Source organism: Sceloporus occidentalis, unplaced genomic scaffold (genome assembly GCF_023333645.1).
Source record: "Sceloporus occidentalis isolate IW3139 unplaced genomic scaffold, rSceOcc1.0.p SCAF_63, whole genome shotgun sequence".
NCBI classification, from domain to species: domain Eukaryota; kingdom Metazoa; phylum Chordata; class Lepidosauria; order Squamata; family Phrynosomatidae; genus Sceloporus; species Sceloporus occidentalis.
Genome location: NW_028317043.1, coordinates 3,409,841 through 3,428,457, shown reverse-complemented (window position 1 = coordinate 3,428,457; position 18,617 = coordinate 3,409,841). Strand labels below are relative to the sequence as shown.

The following is an 18,617-nucleotide window of genomic DNA, read 5'->3' as shown; positions in this document are numbered from 1 at the left end:
GGCTCTAGATCCCAAATAAGTCTTATGTTCAAATGTGTTATCGGCTGACTATCACATATCAATGTGTGTTCTGGCAACACGGGGAGCATCACAAACATTGGGGTTTATTCACTAAGTAGGAGTTAGTAGGAGAGTTGTGGTTTCAACTCCGTGAATTCACTATGCAATAGAAAGGAACACCTCTGGCTGAATAGCTGACCGCCCTGCATGATGCATAGTCCAGTCAGTGAGGTGTCTTGGAGCAGGCATTCACTAGGGTTGGCCTATAAAATAAAGCAAAGTCAGGGAGAGGAAACTGCAACTCTCCAGCCAACAGTTGTACCAACGCCCTCTTTAGTGAATAAACCCCATTAGATGCCATCAGATGAATCAGTGAAATTCTCAACATGGCATTTTCAACCAATCGGGGGCAAAACCTGCAGATACATACTGATCCGAAATACAACTTTTGGTATAAGTGAAAATTACATCAATAGGTATTATCTCTGAACTCTAACAAGTGTAATAATTGTTCATCCGATACAACACTATCCATACCAACTCAAAGTCACATGAGTAGGTAGATAACTCAGCGGACAGAAAAGGAACCCTCAACACTGTCCTGACGTTTTTTTCAAAAAGAGGTTTTATATAAAAAGTTAATTTGGCACAAAATTTCAAAAGTGTTCTTATAACCATAGCAACCCATGGAATGGCACTGTTGATTGGACCAATCCATGGGTTGCTATGGTGATAACAATTTCCAAATTGTGCCCCGGTATCACTTTTTATAACATTACCTAGAATATCTTCTCTCAAAAAAAAAAAGATGCCCAAGTACATCTGCCAACAGTACAAACAGAGTTGTTGGCAACCTCAATGGAGAACTCCATCATCTTGAAAAATGAAGAAGAAAAAAAGCAACCCAATGCCGACATTCATTAAACACAGAAAATTAGAATTTGCAAAACAAAAAAACAAATATATGACATAAGACCAGACTACCCCGTCTGGTCTGCAAATCATTTCGTTTTACTACATAAAGAAGATTTGATGAGACCCAGATAATTTATAATGTGGTTTCAAAAACACAGAATGTCCTTTGTAATGATTCTACTTTGAATTTTAATGATTCTTGTTTGATAATCTTCAATTGGGGATTGGGTTGCAATAATTGATTGAAATTCTCCTGTGTTTATAGGAAATATTAGATAGAGAAATAATTGCGTGAATACCAGCTACGATGTGCGTACTTTCATGAGTGTGACATGTGTTTCGGGTTACCTATACATCAGAATCAATCTCAGTAATACGTTTGGAAAGAAAATAGATAGATTTTTATTTGCTATTTCTGACATCTTGAAAAATCTAAAGCTTTACATTATAGAGAACAAAAGCACTCCTGTACAAATTACACAAATCACAGGCTTTGGCTTATTATCTGTTCAATTTATAAACCATCTGTTTTTGCTTGACATCAATCAAAGCTAATCTTTCAGCAGTAATCATAGCGGACATTTTTTTCTGTCTAGTGTCTGAGTGGTAGACATATTATGGTTCATCAGGACAACCAAAGTAAAACGCGGTTTCCAACGCCTAAAAAAATATTGATTCCAGATGGTTACTTCCTAGTTCATTACAGGCTTTCCAAATGTATACGACTTGTGTAAATAAACACTGGGCGAAAAAAAAAATGATGCCTTATTAATCAGACATAGACAAGATAGGTGTACAATCAACCACTGTACTTGTCCAAGACCTCATTGTACTCTGTTCAGAACCTAGCTTATTAGTCCAAAACGTGATGAGATCAAAAAAATAAATAACGAAATGCCAAGTAGCCTCCATTCAACTACTTCCTTGTGATCTCTCTTCCACATTAACCATTTAATTCACTCTTCAGCCAAGGATTTCCCGTAAAAACCAGTATGTAATCTTCTAAAATGGTATTTGTTAGGCATTGATTAACTACTACCGTATGTCCCTGTCCTTCTATATGCCACCTGTATCTATATCCCACCTGCCACCTTGCCCCGGGGCTCTTACTCAGGTGCCAAAATCCCGCTAATGCTTGTGACCAATCTTTTCGATTCATTACACTACATGCTTTATCATGATGCTTTATTACAAAGTTTTTTTTGTATCATTAGGAATTTTTGCTAAAGACGCATTTTGAACCATTTCATGCAGCGCCCGCAGCACGAATTCAGACCGACCCTGCTTTGGTGGTGGGAAATAATATTTTTAACTACTCTGACTATTGGTTAGCAGTGGGAATTCTAACATAATGGAACTGTGTATATAACTATATAAGAATTCTAACATAATAAGCTACATAATATTGTATCTACACTTGAAATAGTCGACTCAAATACAAATGACTGTCATATCCGTGGAATATTTATTTTGGATTATGATATAAGTGTGCTGTCATTTAATTCTGGGTTACAATAACGGTTGGTCACTAAAGTGAGTTTATTCACTAAAATGGGCATTTGCAGGTGAATCTTCCGGTGATTTTCAGTTTCAGCTCACTGCCTTCACTTTGTATTTTGAAGAGCCAACCCTGGCAAGCTCTTCTGATAAGTGAAAAGCTGGCCCCTTATAAAGTCACCATATTGATTTAACTATGCATTATACAGTGGCAACGCGGCCCTCTTTGCAGGTGAGCTTCCATGCGGTCGGCCCTTTATAATGTACAGGAAAATCGTTGTCCTACGTCCACAACTCTCCTGCAAACTAACATCCAACCTCTGCTTTGGTGATGAAACCCCACGGCGGTGCTTTTAATCCACAGACCTCCTTTTCTGCATGTAAGGACCATAAGCATTCATTGTGCTAGAATTGCATTTTAGACAAAATGTTTCTATAAAAACAGGACTGAGGATAATAACTGTAGCAATAACCTCCAAATGCCCTTGGAGACATTTAAATTTAGCATGCAATATGAAAATAACTAGATGGGCCATGGTTTACACACGGCGACCGCAACTTTCTTGTGACTCCTCACTTTTTTGTATAAACAAACCACTTTGCAATCGGTAATTTGAAAGCTACTCTTTAAATTAATATACTGTATATATACTGTATATATTATGTGTATTCCGTAGACAGCCCCAGTTAAAATACCTAACCTGTCTGCAAGCGGCCACATGCCTACAACAGTGTTTCTTTTCGTTTGAACAATTATAATTTTTTCATTTGCAGAGCAGGGTTTATTCACATTTTCCATCATAAACAATAAAAAACACAGTAAACAAAGCACAGAATGAATCGTGTGAATGTGGCTAGGCTCTCCCCAATGGGGCAACATATATATAGTAATATATACACCATATATATATATATAGTAATATATACACTATATATATATACATATATATAGTAATCAACAGCCTCTTATCCAATGATGAGTGCCCCCGCTTAGCTTTACCATGGTCATGGGCCAAGTTCTCTAAAGCCTTCATTCCTCCATATGTACCGGCCCCAGCCCCCCATATTCTATGTGAATTTTACTCATTTTACATTGAGTAGGATATGCAATATATGCGTTCCACATCCAACCTAGCTAACTCTGCTAGTCTCTTTGACAAGAGAGTTATTACAATTTTATTTATTATACTGTATATATATATATATATATATATATATATCGCAATATCACAACAAAATCCATATTGGTGATGAAATAGTAACTAGTCATTATCTACAGTAATGCTATATTAATGTTCTCTTATTTAGATACATATTGACTGAATAAAGACATGTTAGCTATAGGTAAGACTGAGATTACATTATTTTATAAAACTCAGACCAACCTGTTAAGTCTGGCGGATGGTTGAATTAATGTACATTAAACCTGCTGGTAGTATTTCAGTGTGTGATGCTGCATGCCATAGTTTGTATGAATGGCTTTAGTCAGCCAACAGATGTGAATGTTTGGATTTAGATGAAAAGGTGTTTTCGTTCTTTGGACATTCACTATAACTATAAATCATTTTGGAGCGGAAAGTTATGTATTATATATAGCACCTGTAATGCACGAGTTCCCGTTGGTAGTCTGGGGCAGTACATAAAGTATTTTTGGATTGAAAAGATTTTTAGTAGCTGTAGCTTCTCTTGCTCATCAGACAACAGCGACTCCACTGGAGACCCGGCTCACATAGAGCTCACCATAAAATGGATAAAAAGTGTACAGGTTTTCCTTTTTCACTCTTTGTACAACATAACTGCTATGTATATATTTTATTTTCCACTGAAATCCATCCTAAATTGCGGCTTTCCGCTGCAAGTAGCACGAAGATGGTTTAGATAGTAACCTCTTTAAACCCTCATTCATAATGCTCCCTCTCACACCCGCCAGCTTGTCATAATTATTACTCGCTTTTTTTAAGCTCATGATCTCCTAATGGCCAGTACATAGTGTCCCCAAACATGCTTAAGTACCCACTTTATGTCACGCAAGAACATTAAAGGGACACATGGGAAGGTAAGGACATACAAACAGGGGGTTATGTGCCTTTTTTCCCGAAGTCTTCTTATCGCCAGTGGAATGGACCATGACTGGATCATTTCACTGTATCGCAATGCTGCGAAAACTTTAAACCAGAATCACTTTTTATATACAACCCTCGCTCTCTGAAGAATATGATTACTTTTATAAATATTTGACAAACTTTTACACAATTTGATCAGTAGGAATTTATATTGGATCAGCATTTATTTACACTCGATCACTATTTCCCTAACTGCTAATTAAAGTTGTAATTGTATTTTTTTGCATTGAAGCACTAATATCTTGATCAGATAAGACGGTCCAATATGTAACCAGGATTGCCACATTCATTACCTTTTCATAGCTGAATGTCTTCTCAAAGCGGATGTATGGACGTAAGGCCGGTTCTTACTTTCTGCACTGGTGGGTTTAACTTTTTGATCTTTGCTTAGCTCTTTTCTGACAGACCTTTCCTCTTTTGTTTCCTTGATTCTAAAAAAAAAAAAGGTAATAAAAATGGAATTTAAAATATAGGGTTATCATACAAGCAAAAGTTAAGTCTAAAATAGGTACATCTCAGATCAGGAAAGTATATCTCAAGTTCAAGGCTGTCTAATTTGATTTTCAAGGGAACCTTTAAGATTTGATTAACATTAAATAATACAATTTACACACGACATTTAATATATGACTGTTTTTTTACGGCTTATTTTCATAATCCACATGCCTGAAATGCTCACCTTTACAGAAGCGAGTTCTAAGCTTTTTCAGAGAAATGCTACAGTACGGGTATTCATGATGATACACAATCTTCAGTTTTCCTAAACTTTCCACAAAATGTTTCCATTTACGGAATAACCAAGTCTAACTGAAATAATTTAGGTTCTGTGTATAGTTCTAGTTAATTTAAAATGTCTATAAACTATGTAAATTGTAATATATGAGATTTAAAAAAAAAAAAAACATACTCTTGGTAACCATTAAGATTAAGATTCTTCCATTTGAGAGATGGTTCTAATTTGTGCTTGTTAGTCTTGCTTTTTACAAGGGAATGCCTTGTCTTTTCATGTGCTTTCTTTTCTGGATTCTCATTAGACCAATGGTTTTGGCTTCTCTCACCGACATCAACTACATCCACATGCTGAGTCTTTGGAGCTACTGGTGGATCTTCAAATAATGCAAAATCCTAAGGGGGAAAAGTGGGTAAAAGTGGGTAAAAGGTATATAATATAATATCCATCCTTATTTTCATTTTTACAACAGTCCACAAAGGAGGATCAATACATTATTCCAGAAATAATAATATTAACAAAATGACAGAGTTTGCATGTTTAGGTATGTCTTGAATATAGGAGGTAAAAGTTAACTCTTGCATATCTTCCCATACATACGTAAGAAGTCTGGGCACATAGTAGTCACACGCAGTAAATTGTTCAAACTGCATATTCCTCAAGTTTTCCAGCAAAAATCAGAGGACTATTTTGGGAATCAATAATCTGAGATAAGGAGTGTTAATAGTGTGTAGCAATACAGTAAGGGAATTTCAACATGCATTGGATAAGCATATAGCAGGGGTGTACAACATGCGGCCTGCATGCCAGATGCAGCACACCGGACATCGAGGTGCGGCCTGTCCGGGGACCAAGCGGATGTATATATACGTCCTGTGCTAAAATGTAGTGGGTGCTCCTAAATAAAACACTTCTTGTAGGGGCTCAGTGGCAGAGGCTATCTTGGGTCAGCCTCGACCCTCCCCTGCTGCCTGATTGCTCTATGAGACCAACTGTGCAGCATTAACCCCTTCAACGCTATTAAAAAATCTATGATCCAATCACAGCATTTTAGGGGTTAATGTTCTGTGTCAATAAAAACCCCAAAAGCCGTTTTTTTTTTCTTCATGCAAAATTATCTCAACCTGATCAATTATTAGTGACACTTTAGGTCACCGATTATTGATTAGTCTCACCGATCAATGTCAGTGGCCTAAACCTGTCGCCTGTGATTAATTATTTTTTCATTTTTATTATACACACTGCATTTCAATAATACTGTTGTGCATTTTGGGCAGGTTGGGCCATATTGCGGCCCACATATATACATTTTAGATGAAATGTCCCCGCAGAAAAAACCTTGGACGTCCCTGGCATATGGATATCCTGAATCTAAGACAAGACTAATGACTGATTAAGGTCTCAGTCTTTACAGCAGACTAGATGGACCATTGCATTCTATGTTCCTAGTATTCTGTTCGTAAACAGTGTTCCCTGGTCATCACCCAGTAGCTGATGAACTAAAACTCCCATTATCCTGTATCTCAACCCTAAATCTGCATACTGCCTATCCCTACCATACACAGCAGGCAGGAGATGGCAAGCATTTATCAGTTTATAACACAATTTGTAGAGGCAAAAAAAAAAATGTCTTCCAGAATCATACCTGTTGACCAATGTTTTCTGCAAATTGCCGAGACTTCTCCTTCAAAAGCGTTATGAGGTCTTTATATATTACACTTTTTCTGTCATAGTCAATTTCGTCTTTATCCTTCATTTTACCCTAAAAAAATATAATGTGTGTACATAACTGAAATTTCTTCAAATCTTTCTGTTTATTGACAATATGAACGCCGACCAGTTAAATCACTTACCCCGTTTAAAAAAGCACCTGCCGTGCTGCATGTGACACAGAAGGGATCTGTGTCATGAGGGGTAACCATCAAGTAGCAAATCTCACCATGAACTTGTCTCCAAGGAGGAGCGCTGCAGCCATTTGTGAACTCGTAATCTGCAGTGAAGGTAAGAAATCAATAGTGAAGTTGTTTAAAAAACAGTTAATAGAAACAATAATTGTATAGTGTATCACAGATGACTAGCAATCCTTATATAAAATAAGTCTATTTTGATTCTTTTTAATAAAAGAACACTTTTGAAAAGTTTGAAAGAACCGATACTGACTGCTTCGTTGAAGCATAACGGCCAGTTGCCTGCTTTCTCCCAACATCCTTAACATTACTGATTGGGGCTGTCAAACCTGGCACCTTTTAACAATTAAAACCTTATTGCTGTCAGAGGGACATGGACAGAAATAACGCCTCTTCCTTTGCTTAAAATTATGACTATTTTAATCTATTCAATCATTCTAAACTTTTCAACTGGTTATGGGGATTCCAGACGTACCCCTCCACTTGTCACGAAACAGCTGACATAATGCTTAGCTGCCCTATAAATGGTTAAGCATTAAAAAATACACAGTTCTGTATAAAGAAATATTCTAGAGCAAAGTGGTAGAAACATCCGAGCAGTCAATGTGACGTTTACCGCCTTACTCCACGATTGCACTATTTACATATTTAAAACAATGTGTTATTGGGTGCATTCTGATTCTAAACCACACCGTTTAACGCATTAAAAATAATTCAAAAATAAGAACCTGTTGCGTATTCAATTGATTTCAGCACTGATTTTTCTTTATTGTTGCAGAAACGTCTTATCAGATCAACTTCGTTTTTAACTGCAGTAGGCGTTACGCGCACTTCTCTGAAATTAGAAACAGAAAGGCATTGTTACTTTAACCTCAAAACATCTGTCATGGTTATACTACCGCCGGCACTTCTGAGTAATCATTTAGCTCTTTGTGCTGGCAAAGGAGGGCGGCCATTGCAATTCCTTACCAAACGCAGCACACAAAGGGTATCAACATGAGCAGGACCAGAAAGGAATGAGTTTGATTTCACAGAGACGCAGGGATCCTGCCAAGTTCAATGGCAAGTGTGTTAAAAACCGAGCCGATGGAAATCCAATGATTCAGATCAGCATCTGGTGAGCAACTAACTCAACAGTGGCCATTACTTGGCCTTTAAAAATACACACTAGACTTCTAGATCTACAGCACATCGTCCCCAAAAGTGTGCATTCTAAAAATGTGCAGTATTCTTTAGTCATATGAAGCCAATTTTGTATTGCCTAACATTTACAGGCAAAACTCATTTATAAATAGCCTTTTTTTTTTTACTGTCCATTAGCAATAATAGGCTCAGACTGTCCGATGGGCACACTGTGCAGATACCTGGTGGGCCGGTGCCTTTCAGCGCCTAATATTTACTGCATGTCTCTGATATATCAGCCATTCGCCTTAAAGTGCCGATACTTCCATGCCAGTCCAGTACCGATCAACATAATACAGTAATTGATGTATTTTAAGATGGCTACACATCAAACTATTCCTTACCATAATACCATTCCTAATACAGTGCTAGAGAAGCCCTCTTAATTCTATTATGAACACAAAACATTACTAAAGCTAAAAAAAGAAAGAAGAATAAATGGAAAGATGTAAAATGGGAATCAGTGTAGGCAAATGATATCATTTCCAATAAACATTTTCAACCCTTATGATTTGTTTTGGTGAGTCTGCATATTTAGCGTTACTTTGAAATGCCAACACGAGGCTGGTTTTCAATATACTGTTGCACGAAACCAAAAATATGCAGATATTATTACCCCATTAAGTGGGGTTAAGCCTGAAATGCTTTAGTCAGGAGGTCTGGATTGGCAGAAGGAAACTGTATTCCTTTTGCTGGCTCGAGTGATAGAAAAGTGCTTTTGCCTGCCGATCGTGCCAAACCAATGTGGGACTGGTACATAACTTCTGCTTCGCATACACTGATAACTGCTGTGTCTCACACGGCTACATCAGAGATGTTCACATGTAATATTACTTAGCCACTAACCTCAATACGTCCCAGTAAATGAAATTGCTTCTCTACGGTATGTGTGGCACACACTTAGTAAATGCAGTTGGTAGTGTTGATTTAACAACTGGAAATATATTCTTTTTTTAGCAACTGGCAATTGATTGTATGTCAACTAAAATATTTTAAAATCATAACCAGAAATATAAAACATATGTACGTAGTTTGCATCCCAACCAAGAGTTGGAAAACAAACTTTTTTTTCCCCCACTTCAATTAGGTTCCCCTGGTCCTCTATGTTTCAATCAATAAATATAATGATTTTCATATCTTTCACCTTCCCTTCATTATTTTTTCCTAGAACATAAAAAGCAGATGTTGTTGGTCATTAAAAAGAAACAGTTTGAAATGATAGACTGGAAAAAAATTGCTGTTTTGTTAATGTACTTACTGTGAAATGTGTTTTAAAGAGCTGTTAAGCAGCTGCATATCGAATTGCTGAAGCAGGAGAAATATTTTCATTTTAATTTCGGTATTGCCATGATCATCATCATTTTGGCGCATTTTATCCAACAGCCGTAGCATAGTCATATCTTCTCCTTCAATAGTAGCAAAGCCGGGTCCGAGAATACGTGCTATAGGATCTCTGTTAGCTAAAACAACAGATAATTCGCAATATATATATATATATATATATATATATATATATATATAATATATTTATTATTATTTTATTATTATTATTTGTATTTATTTATTTTTATTTTTTAGCAATATATTAAGCTACCCAGTGCTCCCCACCTGTGCTACCTGTGAATCAGTGGGGCAAGACAGTCTTAAGTGGGCAGGGGGTAGGAAGAGAAGTGGGTAGAGAGTGGGCATGGCCGCCACAAAGCAAAAAGAAAGAGCCCAGTGCCCAAGAGACACGAGGAAGCAGAGATTTACCCAAACATTCACATTCCAGTTTGCCAGGCAGGGTTTGCAGGGCTGGTTTATTAAAATGACTTATTTAAGGATTTCAAGTCTTTGGTTTATGAATTTCAGAATTACTCCTGTTTTAGGGTGTCTCCCATTAGTGCATCCCAATTAGCAGCCAACTTTGATATTTTGCAAAGCCTAAGCCACTTCTTTAACTATAAAAAAAAAAATTTTTAATAATAACCCCTAAAGCCAAAGTTTGAAATGTCAGGAGACATGTTGTGGCATTATGAGGTCATTTCCCAGTGATTAATTGCTCTTAAAAACAGTAGGCATGGAATGCCAAGAATACACAAAGGGAACATCCCTGACGGCATTCTATAAAACCCCAAGTGGGCGCCGGTGGAGCTGCAGATGGGACACAAATACCGAAACAGGATATTTAGAGTATATCTGAAATTAGAAAGTGTAAAACAACTGACCTTCTAAGCAAGCCTGTGTTTCTTTTAATTTTTTGTCCTTTGCGAGCTGCAGGAAATTGGACAGCTGTTTAAAGCTAGATATTTTCACTGTAGATGAGGAGAGTAGGAGCAGCGGACTGCCATTTTTGTCAGTATCATCAGACTTCACAATTGTGCCACTGAAATAATTGAACAGATGTCAAGTTATTATTATTATTATCATATTTTATTTATATAGTGCCAACAATTTACGCAGCGCTGAATACATATATTCGAGGGGTATTGACAGATGACGACAAACCGATACATAAGGTTGAGAGGCTCGGCTCGCAAGCTTACAATCTTGAGGGAATGGGGTGACAAACATAAGGCACAGAGAGAGGGTGAGAGGTAGTGTGGAGGTTGTATCAGTGACAGGGAGGTTATGTGCGGCTTCTCTGAAAAAGTGAGTTTTGAGTTGTTTCTAGAATGTCGGGAGGGAGGGTGAGAGCTGAAGGTTCCTTGGGAGTAGATTCCAGAGATATGGGGCAGCTCGAGTGAAATCTTGTAGATGGGAAAAGGAAGAGGTGATAAGTGAGGAGGAGAGCCTTAGCCCATGGGAGGAACGTAAGTAGGAGAGTATTTGTTTATGAAGGCAGAAATGTATGGAGGAGCAGTGTTATGGGGGGGGGGGGGCAGTGTTATGGGGGGCCTTATATGTCAGTACCAGGATTTTTAATTTAATCCTAAAGGTAATTGGGAGCCAGTGGAGGGTTTCAGAGTGGGGAAGCAGAAGAGGAGTGGCCTGCAAAGAAGATAAGCCTAGCAGCAGCAGCATTTAGGACACACTGTAGAGGACAGAGTTGAGACAGTGGAGTGCCAACCAGAAGAATGTTGCAGTAGTCAAGACAGGAAATGATAGGTGAATGAACCAGAATTTTTGTGTATTACTGGGTAAGGAATGGGCGGATGCGAGAGATGTTTTTTAGGTGCAAGCGGCAGGATCTGGCGAGGGACTGAATGTGAGGGATGAAGGAGAGGTTTGAGTCAAGGATGACCCCAAGGCATCGGGCCATGCAGTTAGTGGTTTGCTACATCAAAGGGTGACCTAAGGCTCTGCTCATTTAGCCACACGCAAGACGATCTGTCCTCGATGATATTTGGTGCTAAAATATCTAATTTATATATAAGTAAGTACCAGGTGGCCTTAAACTTAAATGAGAAAACTATAATTCATAGCAAAGGCAGGGAGTTAAAACCCTCCATCTTTCCACAGCTTCCCTGCAAACTCACTAAGACTAGTTTAAAAGAACCTGTACTACATGATTAATGTGTATTGACTGCAGGGCCGGCCCAAGGCAAAATGCCGCCTGGGGCGAATTTTAAAATGCCGCCCCCCCCCTTTTTACCCTTCCTCTCCCTCTGTCCCTGCCGCCCCCCCCATATTATCTACCCTCCCCCCCCCCCCTTGTACTTACCTTTCAGCAGTCCTGCGGCGAATCTCCCTGTTCAGTCTCGGTGCCGGCTTGTAATGCTGAGCGCCGGAAATCTTCCGGCACTCAGCATTACAAGCCGGCACCGAGACCGAACAGGGAGACTCGCTGCAGAGGAGAGAGAGAGGGGCGCCGAGCGGGTACTGACAGCTTGGTAAGCGAAAACCACTTGGCGCCCCTTTCTCTCTCTTTCGCTTTAGAAAGAAAGAAAAAAAAAAAAGTGCCGCCTGGAGCGGCTGCCCCACTCGGCTCCATTGACTGTAATTAGTTGGTATGTTTCACCTCCAATCCTGTGGTTTAGTGAATAAACCCTTTTGGTGATAATGTATGATGTAAGGCAATAAAATGAGCGGTGTATTTCTACTTTTATTGCAACCCAAATACGAAATATGAAATTGGAAGAAAATACCAGAGCCCTTTCGGTTCATAAATAAAAAAAATCCAATAATTTGTGCTTATTACAGTACACTTTACGCATTGCGCCATCTTTTTTATTTTTGTATATCCTCACCTAATATCATAACCAGATTCAAAAGCCGAGTGATCCAAATTGGTTTTCCATTCCAGAGGTTCTGCGAAGACAAATTCTGCCTCTTCTGGATGCCTGGAGCTGAAAGCTCCCACATACTTTATGATGTCGTTGAGGAGAGATTCATTCAGAGGTGTGATTTCTAGCTTACCAGCTCCAGAACCGGCACTTGTCCACTGAGCCGCTCTTGTTAGGGCAACTCCCATTGTAACAGCGTTTTACGAGGATGTCAACTTTTTATGTGTAAAGACACCGTAAATTGATCTGCCAAGACATATAAAATGATAAACAAATGTAATTGCCCATAATATTTTTTAACCGGTGGAAAGTGACACTAAAATTATTGCCGCGCATGGTGGATTTTGACTTAAATATCTAAAAATGATAGACATAGATTTTTTGTTGTTTTTTAAAATTAAAACTTTTTTTACATTTTTTTTTTTTTACAAATTTTGTTTTCGGAGCTGTTTTCTGGGAACCCATAAAATAATTAGTAAATATGCCCATGGGGGTCATGCACATGGGGGTCTCATTGGACCACCTGGATATCTTGCCCTGTAATATTAGCCTGTCTAGTGTATATTATGAGCCACCGTTTTATTTATTTTGTAGCCATGCTATTCCCCCCCCCCCATAAATATTACACATGAGATATCACCCTAGAGGGTGCATTCTGAATTGAATTAATAATATATAAGCATTTTCTAGATTTTTTTTTCCACATTACGGTATGCTCTGGAATCCAGAGACATTTCTGGAGGAAAATATATATATATATTTTGGGATTTATTTTATACCAAATATAGCCACGTGGCAGATAAATATTTTGCGAATGTATATTTTGAGAATAGATTTCGGTGAAAAGTGCTGGGTTTTAAAGTAGGAAACAGGGCCAAGTCGGCCATTTAAATTCCACAGTATATACCTGGTGATAAGTTATTCTTGGGCCAACTAACCACTAAATGAAAGGATTCCACTGATTTATGTGAGCACTTTCTGTGCTCTCACTCAACACTCATCATATCCATTCAAATGTCCCTTTAACAGGACACATATAATAAATATGCACCAAGCAGGGCAGCACTGATCACAGCCCTCTAATATAGTTTCTATAAGCATCCCAGATAAGATTTGCCATCCAATACCCCATTCACTTACCAATCTAAACCAAATTACATGCAAGTTACAACTTGTCATTGGCCAGGAGGATATTTCTTCTATTACCATGGGAGCCGTTTAATGAGACTCTCAATCACCAAGATGCACCCTAAAGCTGCTGTGGCCCTTAATGAAGAGATCCCAATAGTATCCGGAACCAGAAAAATGATGAGATCCCACAACAAAGTATCTCATCCTTCCAGATACGATTTTAATTACTGTCTCTATTTAAAGGTCCTCCGGATTCGACAAACCGTTCATCGAGTTCTGTAGCACGCTACGCAACCTAACTTTACTAGGTATGTCCTGGCATTCTTTCCTCCACAGGTTTAATCGCATCAAAACCACACACAAATGTATAAGAAGCTTCTTCCGTTCATATGGCAACAGCCTATCAGAGCCTGCTTTTGTGCAATGCTCTATTATGTATTGCATTATTCACCTGTGCCAGGAATTACTTTTCTAAAGTTGCATTTTGTTCTAAAAGTGGAACAGCCCAATGAATCTACATAGAAAAGAGACACATTTAGCCAACACAGGAACATCCCTGTATTATGTGCTTTGCAAAAACATACAATATTAACTCTTACAGGGCCGGGGGGGGGGGTGTACAACGCATTGCATGCCCCTCTAGCACGTAAAGGGTTACATGCATGCACATTTTCCTGCAAACGCAATAAATATGACTCTTGTTACCTGTCTATATCGAGGAGCCGATGGGGTTAAATAACATTCACGGAGATACCAGAGGACGAAGCGTTGGTAGACACCCGGTAATTTCCACACACTGGGCACTTACCTGACCCACCGGGCGCCCAATATACCTGCAGTAGCTGCTTGTTAGTGGTTCCTATGGAGACGGAATCGCGCATGCGCGCTATGTTCCACACGGTTGCCGAGCAACGCTAGAAACCAATGGGGCGGGGCGTTCTACGCTCGCAACCCGCATTTCCGAATATTGCGGCGGCTGACTGTGCTTGATGTGATTCGTACTCCAATGAAGCTGCTGTGTCATAGGTCCGTTACATGGGCCCAGTCATATTACATTTATTTCAAAGCGACTCAGACTGCTGGCCTTGCAGTATATGGCGCCGGTTTCACCGGGGTGTCGGGGGATGCCTGTCCTGAGGGAGGCTACAATGTGATACATTGACTTCTGGGCTGAAATATAGGGAACTGATTCAGGGACAGAATTGTAATGCATGTAATAGCTGATTGGTCCCTTTACATTTTCGCGAATGTATGGAGGTGATTCAGAACCCCGTGGGCATGCGTAGAAAGCGCTCCATTTGGTTTCAATGGGAGCCGCTTGGCTGCTTCAAGTATTTCATATAAATTCCTTAGAAAATATGACAATAAACAGGATACGGGGTGTATCAGGGGAGTTCGGCTATAAGAAGGACCAGACCAGCCAATGGTTCCCCAACCGGCATTCTGGTCATTAAGCAGGAATGCTGATATTTCGCGGCCCGTTGGGATTATACACCGCTGGGTTATGACTGCATCGGCCGCTGAGTACGAATATCTTAACGTTTGACAGAAATGTTGAACTCGGGTTATTTAAAGTTAGAGCATATTAGTGAAATTCAACGTGTTTATTTTCCTATGGGATTGAGGATATTTTTCCCTCTTAAACATGAACTTTTTCTTTAAGTCAATATTAATGAAATTAAAGAATGTTGAAAGATTTCCGTAGAGTAGTGAAAGCAGGCGGAATGTTAGACAGGGTTTACCTTGAGAACCTTGCGCTGTTTTGTAAGTAAACCCTGATCTTCTCCAGTGAATACGTTTCTCTACAGATTCCACATAGCGGCCTGCTGGTTTGGAGCTCTGTCCGCTATGGACTATTTGACTTAAAAACTTTAAAAAAAAAACAACTTTTAGACTTACGTCAAAGATATAGTGTCTTCGGGTAATGCTTGGCCATCCATTTTTTTATAAAGTCTCAGGGTCATGTTCATGGGAATTACCCCCACTTTACCAAAAGAATATTTATAATCTTCTAGATTGTAAAATCTTTTGATCAGGGCCATCCTTACATTTTGTTTCTATACATCCGAATTGTTATGAGGGGCGTAACGAGAAACCACAGGGCCCAGGTGCAAAAATGGCACCCTTAACTTCAACAGCTGGTCTGTGCCATCATTGCCCCCAAACAACGTGTCTGTGCCTTCTTTGCCCCCTACCACCATACACTCTGGCACACATATCTAAACACACTTACACAAATTACAAACACTTTCATTCTAACACACACCCCACTTACACATCCATTCTCACACACAAACACCTACACATCTATATGAATCAATAAATAATATTATTAATAATAATACATTAAATATTATTTTAATAGCTTTCTAATTGCATTATTCAGTTTGTTTTATTAACTCTTTAACGCTGTCTTTGTTTATCCGCTAATCAATTGGAGCACATGAGATGAGATTTTTAGTGACACCCCCCATTACATCCTATAAGATTCTAAAATAATCCCCCCTTTTTATCAACCAAACCAATAATGTGATTTTTTTTTTATGCACCATGGTGCATAAGATTCACACAAGTATTTTTGTTTTCCTTATTTCAATACAATAATCTAGCAAACTCTAGATCGAGGGCTTTGTCTGCCTATAACCATAAGTTATATCTCTTATTGATATCCTATTGTACCTCATACGTCTTATAAAGTGGTGCTGATAGGTCAGACCAAGTCTGCTTTAGTAATGGAAACACAAAAGAATTATTTACCCATACATACTCTGGGACTGTCTGATCAACGTGGCACTAGAAGAAAAGAAGGAGAAAATACTTGTTTGCTGTCAGCCCCTGCTGTTTCTGACCATACCGGAGTCTCCGTGTGAAACACTGCTTCCCAGGATCTTTGGGTCATGTTCCTCCATCTCCAGGTAGGGGAGTGGTGTGTAGCCATATCCACTCCCCTACCTGAATAATTAGGAAAGTTCCCTACCCTTATACATTCCTTAATTTACCCTACGTTGGGTAGTTATGAATACATGCCCAGTGCTGTCCCGTGCATGGCTAGACATACCTATACAGCCAACTAGGCTAGCCCTCACCCTTTCAAAGTCACTACCCAAGAAGTGGTAGAGCTTTGTGTAGCCTACCCTGGAAAGTTCCCAGGTATGACCCTGACCCTTCTACCCTAAGCCCTGAATTGGTCGCCTAATCAAATACCACAGCAGGGGAAAACTCCAAGTAGGACCCATACAACATCAGCCTGGGAACTCTGGGGGTTTTGCCCAGAGACTCCAGGTGAAGCGCCGATTCTCTGGGTCGCTGGAGCAGCATTACAGAGACCAGTGGGGACCACCACTGACGCCAGCAAGACAGCGCACTGAGGTTAGCAGGACCTCCTAACTCACATCCCGCAAAGGGGGCTCTGGGTAGCCGGATCCAGAAAGTTCCCAGGTCTAAACATCAGCCAGATTCTACAAATTTGACCTCCAACATGTAGCAGGCAGCCTGATGTGTATTGTGCCACATCTGGAAAATGCTATGGGACCACAAAGAAAAGAAAAAAACATTTTCACTTGACTTAAATGTTGGATGTTACACTCTTATATCCCACATATCATTTTTCCATAAACTATTATTACTTGCCGCTAGCATTTAATACCATTTATTCCATTTCCCACAATATATTTTAATTCCAACAATGTATTTTTCTATTCTACAATATCTGTTGTTTTAAATATCCCACTGCTGGTTTTATTTTAAATCCGTCCGTAATTTCATTATGGTCTCCTTTCATGTTTCGCGTTACACGTCACCCTTGTCTGTTCGGACGCCAAAGTTTCATCAGTTGCAGAATTTTAATGACTGCTATCATGCTAACCTAAAAAAAAAGCAAAGAGTGTGATAGAAACAGAGAAAAACTTACATCTGTGGTTTGCTAAATATATTTGGTGCTGCTTTTATTAAGTTTCTGACTTGTAATCAGGAGCTGGTGATCAAAACAAACTGTCTAGCCTTCGGGGCTACAATATCCAGTAAGAAATAACAGCGTTAGCTAAAGGTCTTCTACTTACTCATAATCATCTCTGATACTCTTGTGAGTAGAGATACAAATGACCTACCCAATATCTACATTATTTGGGATTGTATAAAAAAAAAAAACTGGTTCTGGTGCAAAGTAGCCACCAGAGGTAAACAATAAAAATGTTCCTTCTGGCTGGACCTTTCTATTGGTTGCTATGATGATATGACAACTTTTTTATATTTCGCTTAATTTTAGTATTTATTTTATTGTTAATATTAGCACCACACTTGATTGTTGTATTTAGAATTTATAGAAGAGTTGTGATCAGCCTTTAAAAATGCCGTTCTTGTTGAATGAGTGAGAACATCAACCTTCTAGTACTACCTCAACACACGTTGGGGTTTATTTACTAGGAGAGCTGTGGTTTTAACTCCCTCCCGTAACTAAAACATTATGAAAGGTCAACCACAGTGAATTCTGCTGCAAGAAGAGCATGGCTCGCCCTTTATAATGCAGAGCTAACTTCCTTATGTGTTCTTATACATAATAGGACAATATGGCATGCTGACCAATCAGGAAGAACCATCAAAAGGCAGAAGATGTAAAACAATGACCTTCGTCTCACTTTCGTCTTTCAACTTTTTTTGTTTTTGTTTAATTGCGTGATTTGGACATTTCCCACACAATACGCAGCACTCCATGTTTGGAATGTATAATTATAATATTGTTATTTCAATAAGCCTTTGAACAATTTCCTCCTTCATTACGCCTGCATAATAATGAAAAACCTTTTGACTTTTGTTTGTACTTGTAAGAAAATATTTATATTGGCAAAGTTAGACTTTTTAAATTAGTTTTTCATTTGCTTTCATGTTTTACTTGCATATAAACATACTCCCGTGCCTACCTAGCACTACT

At 38.9% G+C, this 18,617-nt stretch overlaps 1 protein-coding gene across 1 annotated transcript in view; it reads right to left on the bottom strand.

The window, feature by feature from the left end:
- Window positions 1-12,747, bottom strand: part of LOC149287195 (outer dynein arm-docking complex subunit 2-like) — a 52,129-nt gene extending 39,382 nt beyond the window's left edge. Inside the window, exons 1-8 of the mRNA XM_089493171.1 lie at window positions 12,524-12,747; window positions 10,562-10,719; window positions 9,613-9,814; window positions 7,901-8,007; window positions 7,119-7,255; window positions 6,911-7,027; window positions 5,439-5,660; window positions 4,829-4,947 (exon numbers count right to left, since the gene is read on the bottom strand). Coding sequence (XP_089349297.1) covers window positions 4,829-4,947; window positions 5,439-5,660; window positions 6,911-7,027; window positions 7,119-7,255; window positions 7,901-8,007; window positions 9,613-9,814; window positions 10,562-10,719; window positions 12,524-12,747 — 1,286 coding nt within the window. The remainder of the gene's footprint in view (window positions 1-4,828; window positions 4,948-5,438; window positions 5,661-6,910; window positions 7,028-7,118; window positions 7,256-7,900; window positions 8,008-9,612; window positions 9,815-10,561; window positions 10,720-12,523) is intronic.
- Between the last annotated feature and the right edge of the window lie 5,870 nt (window positions 12,748-18,617).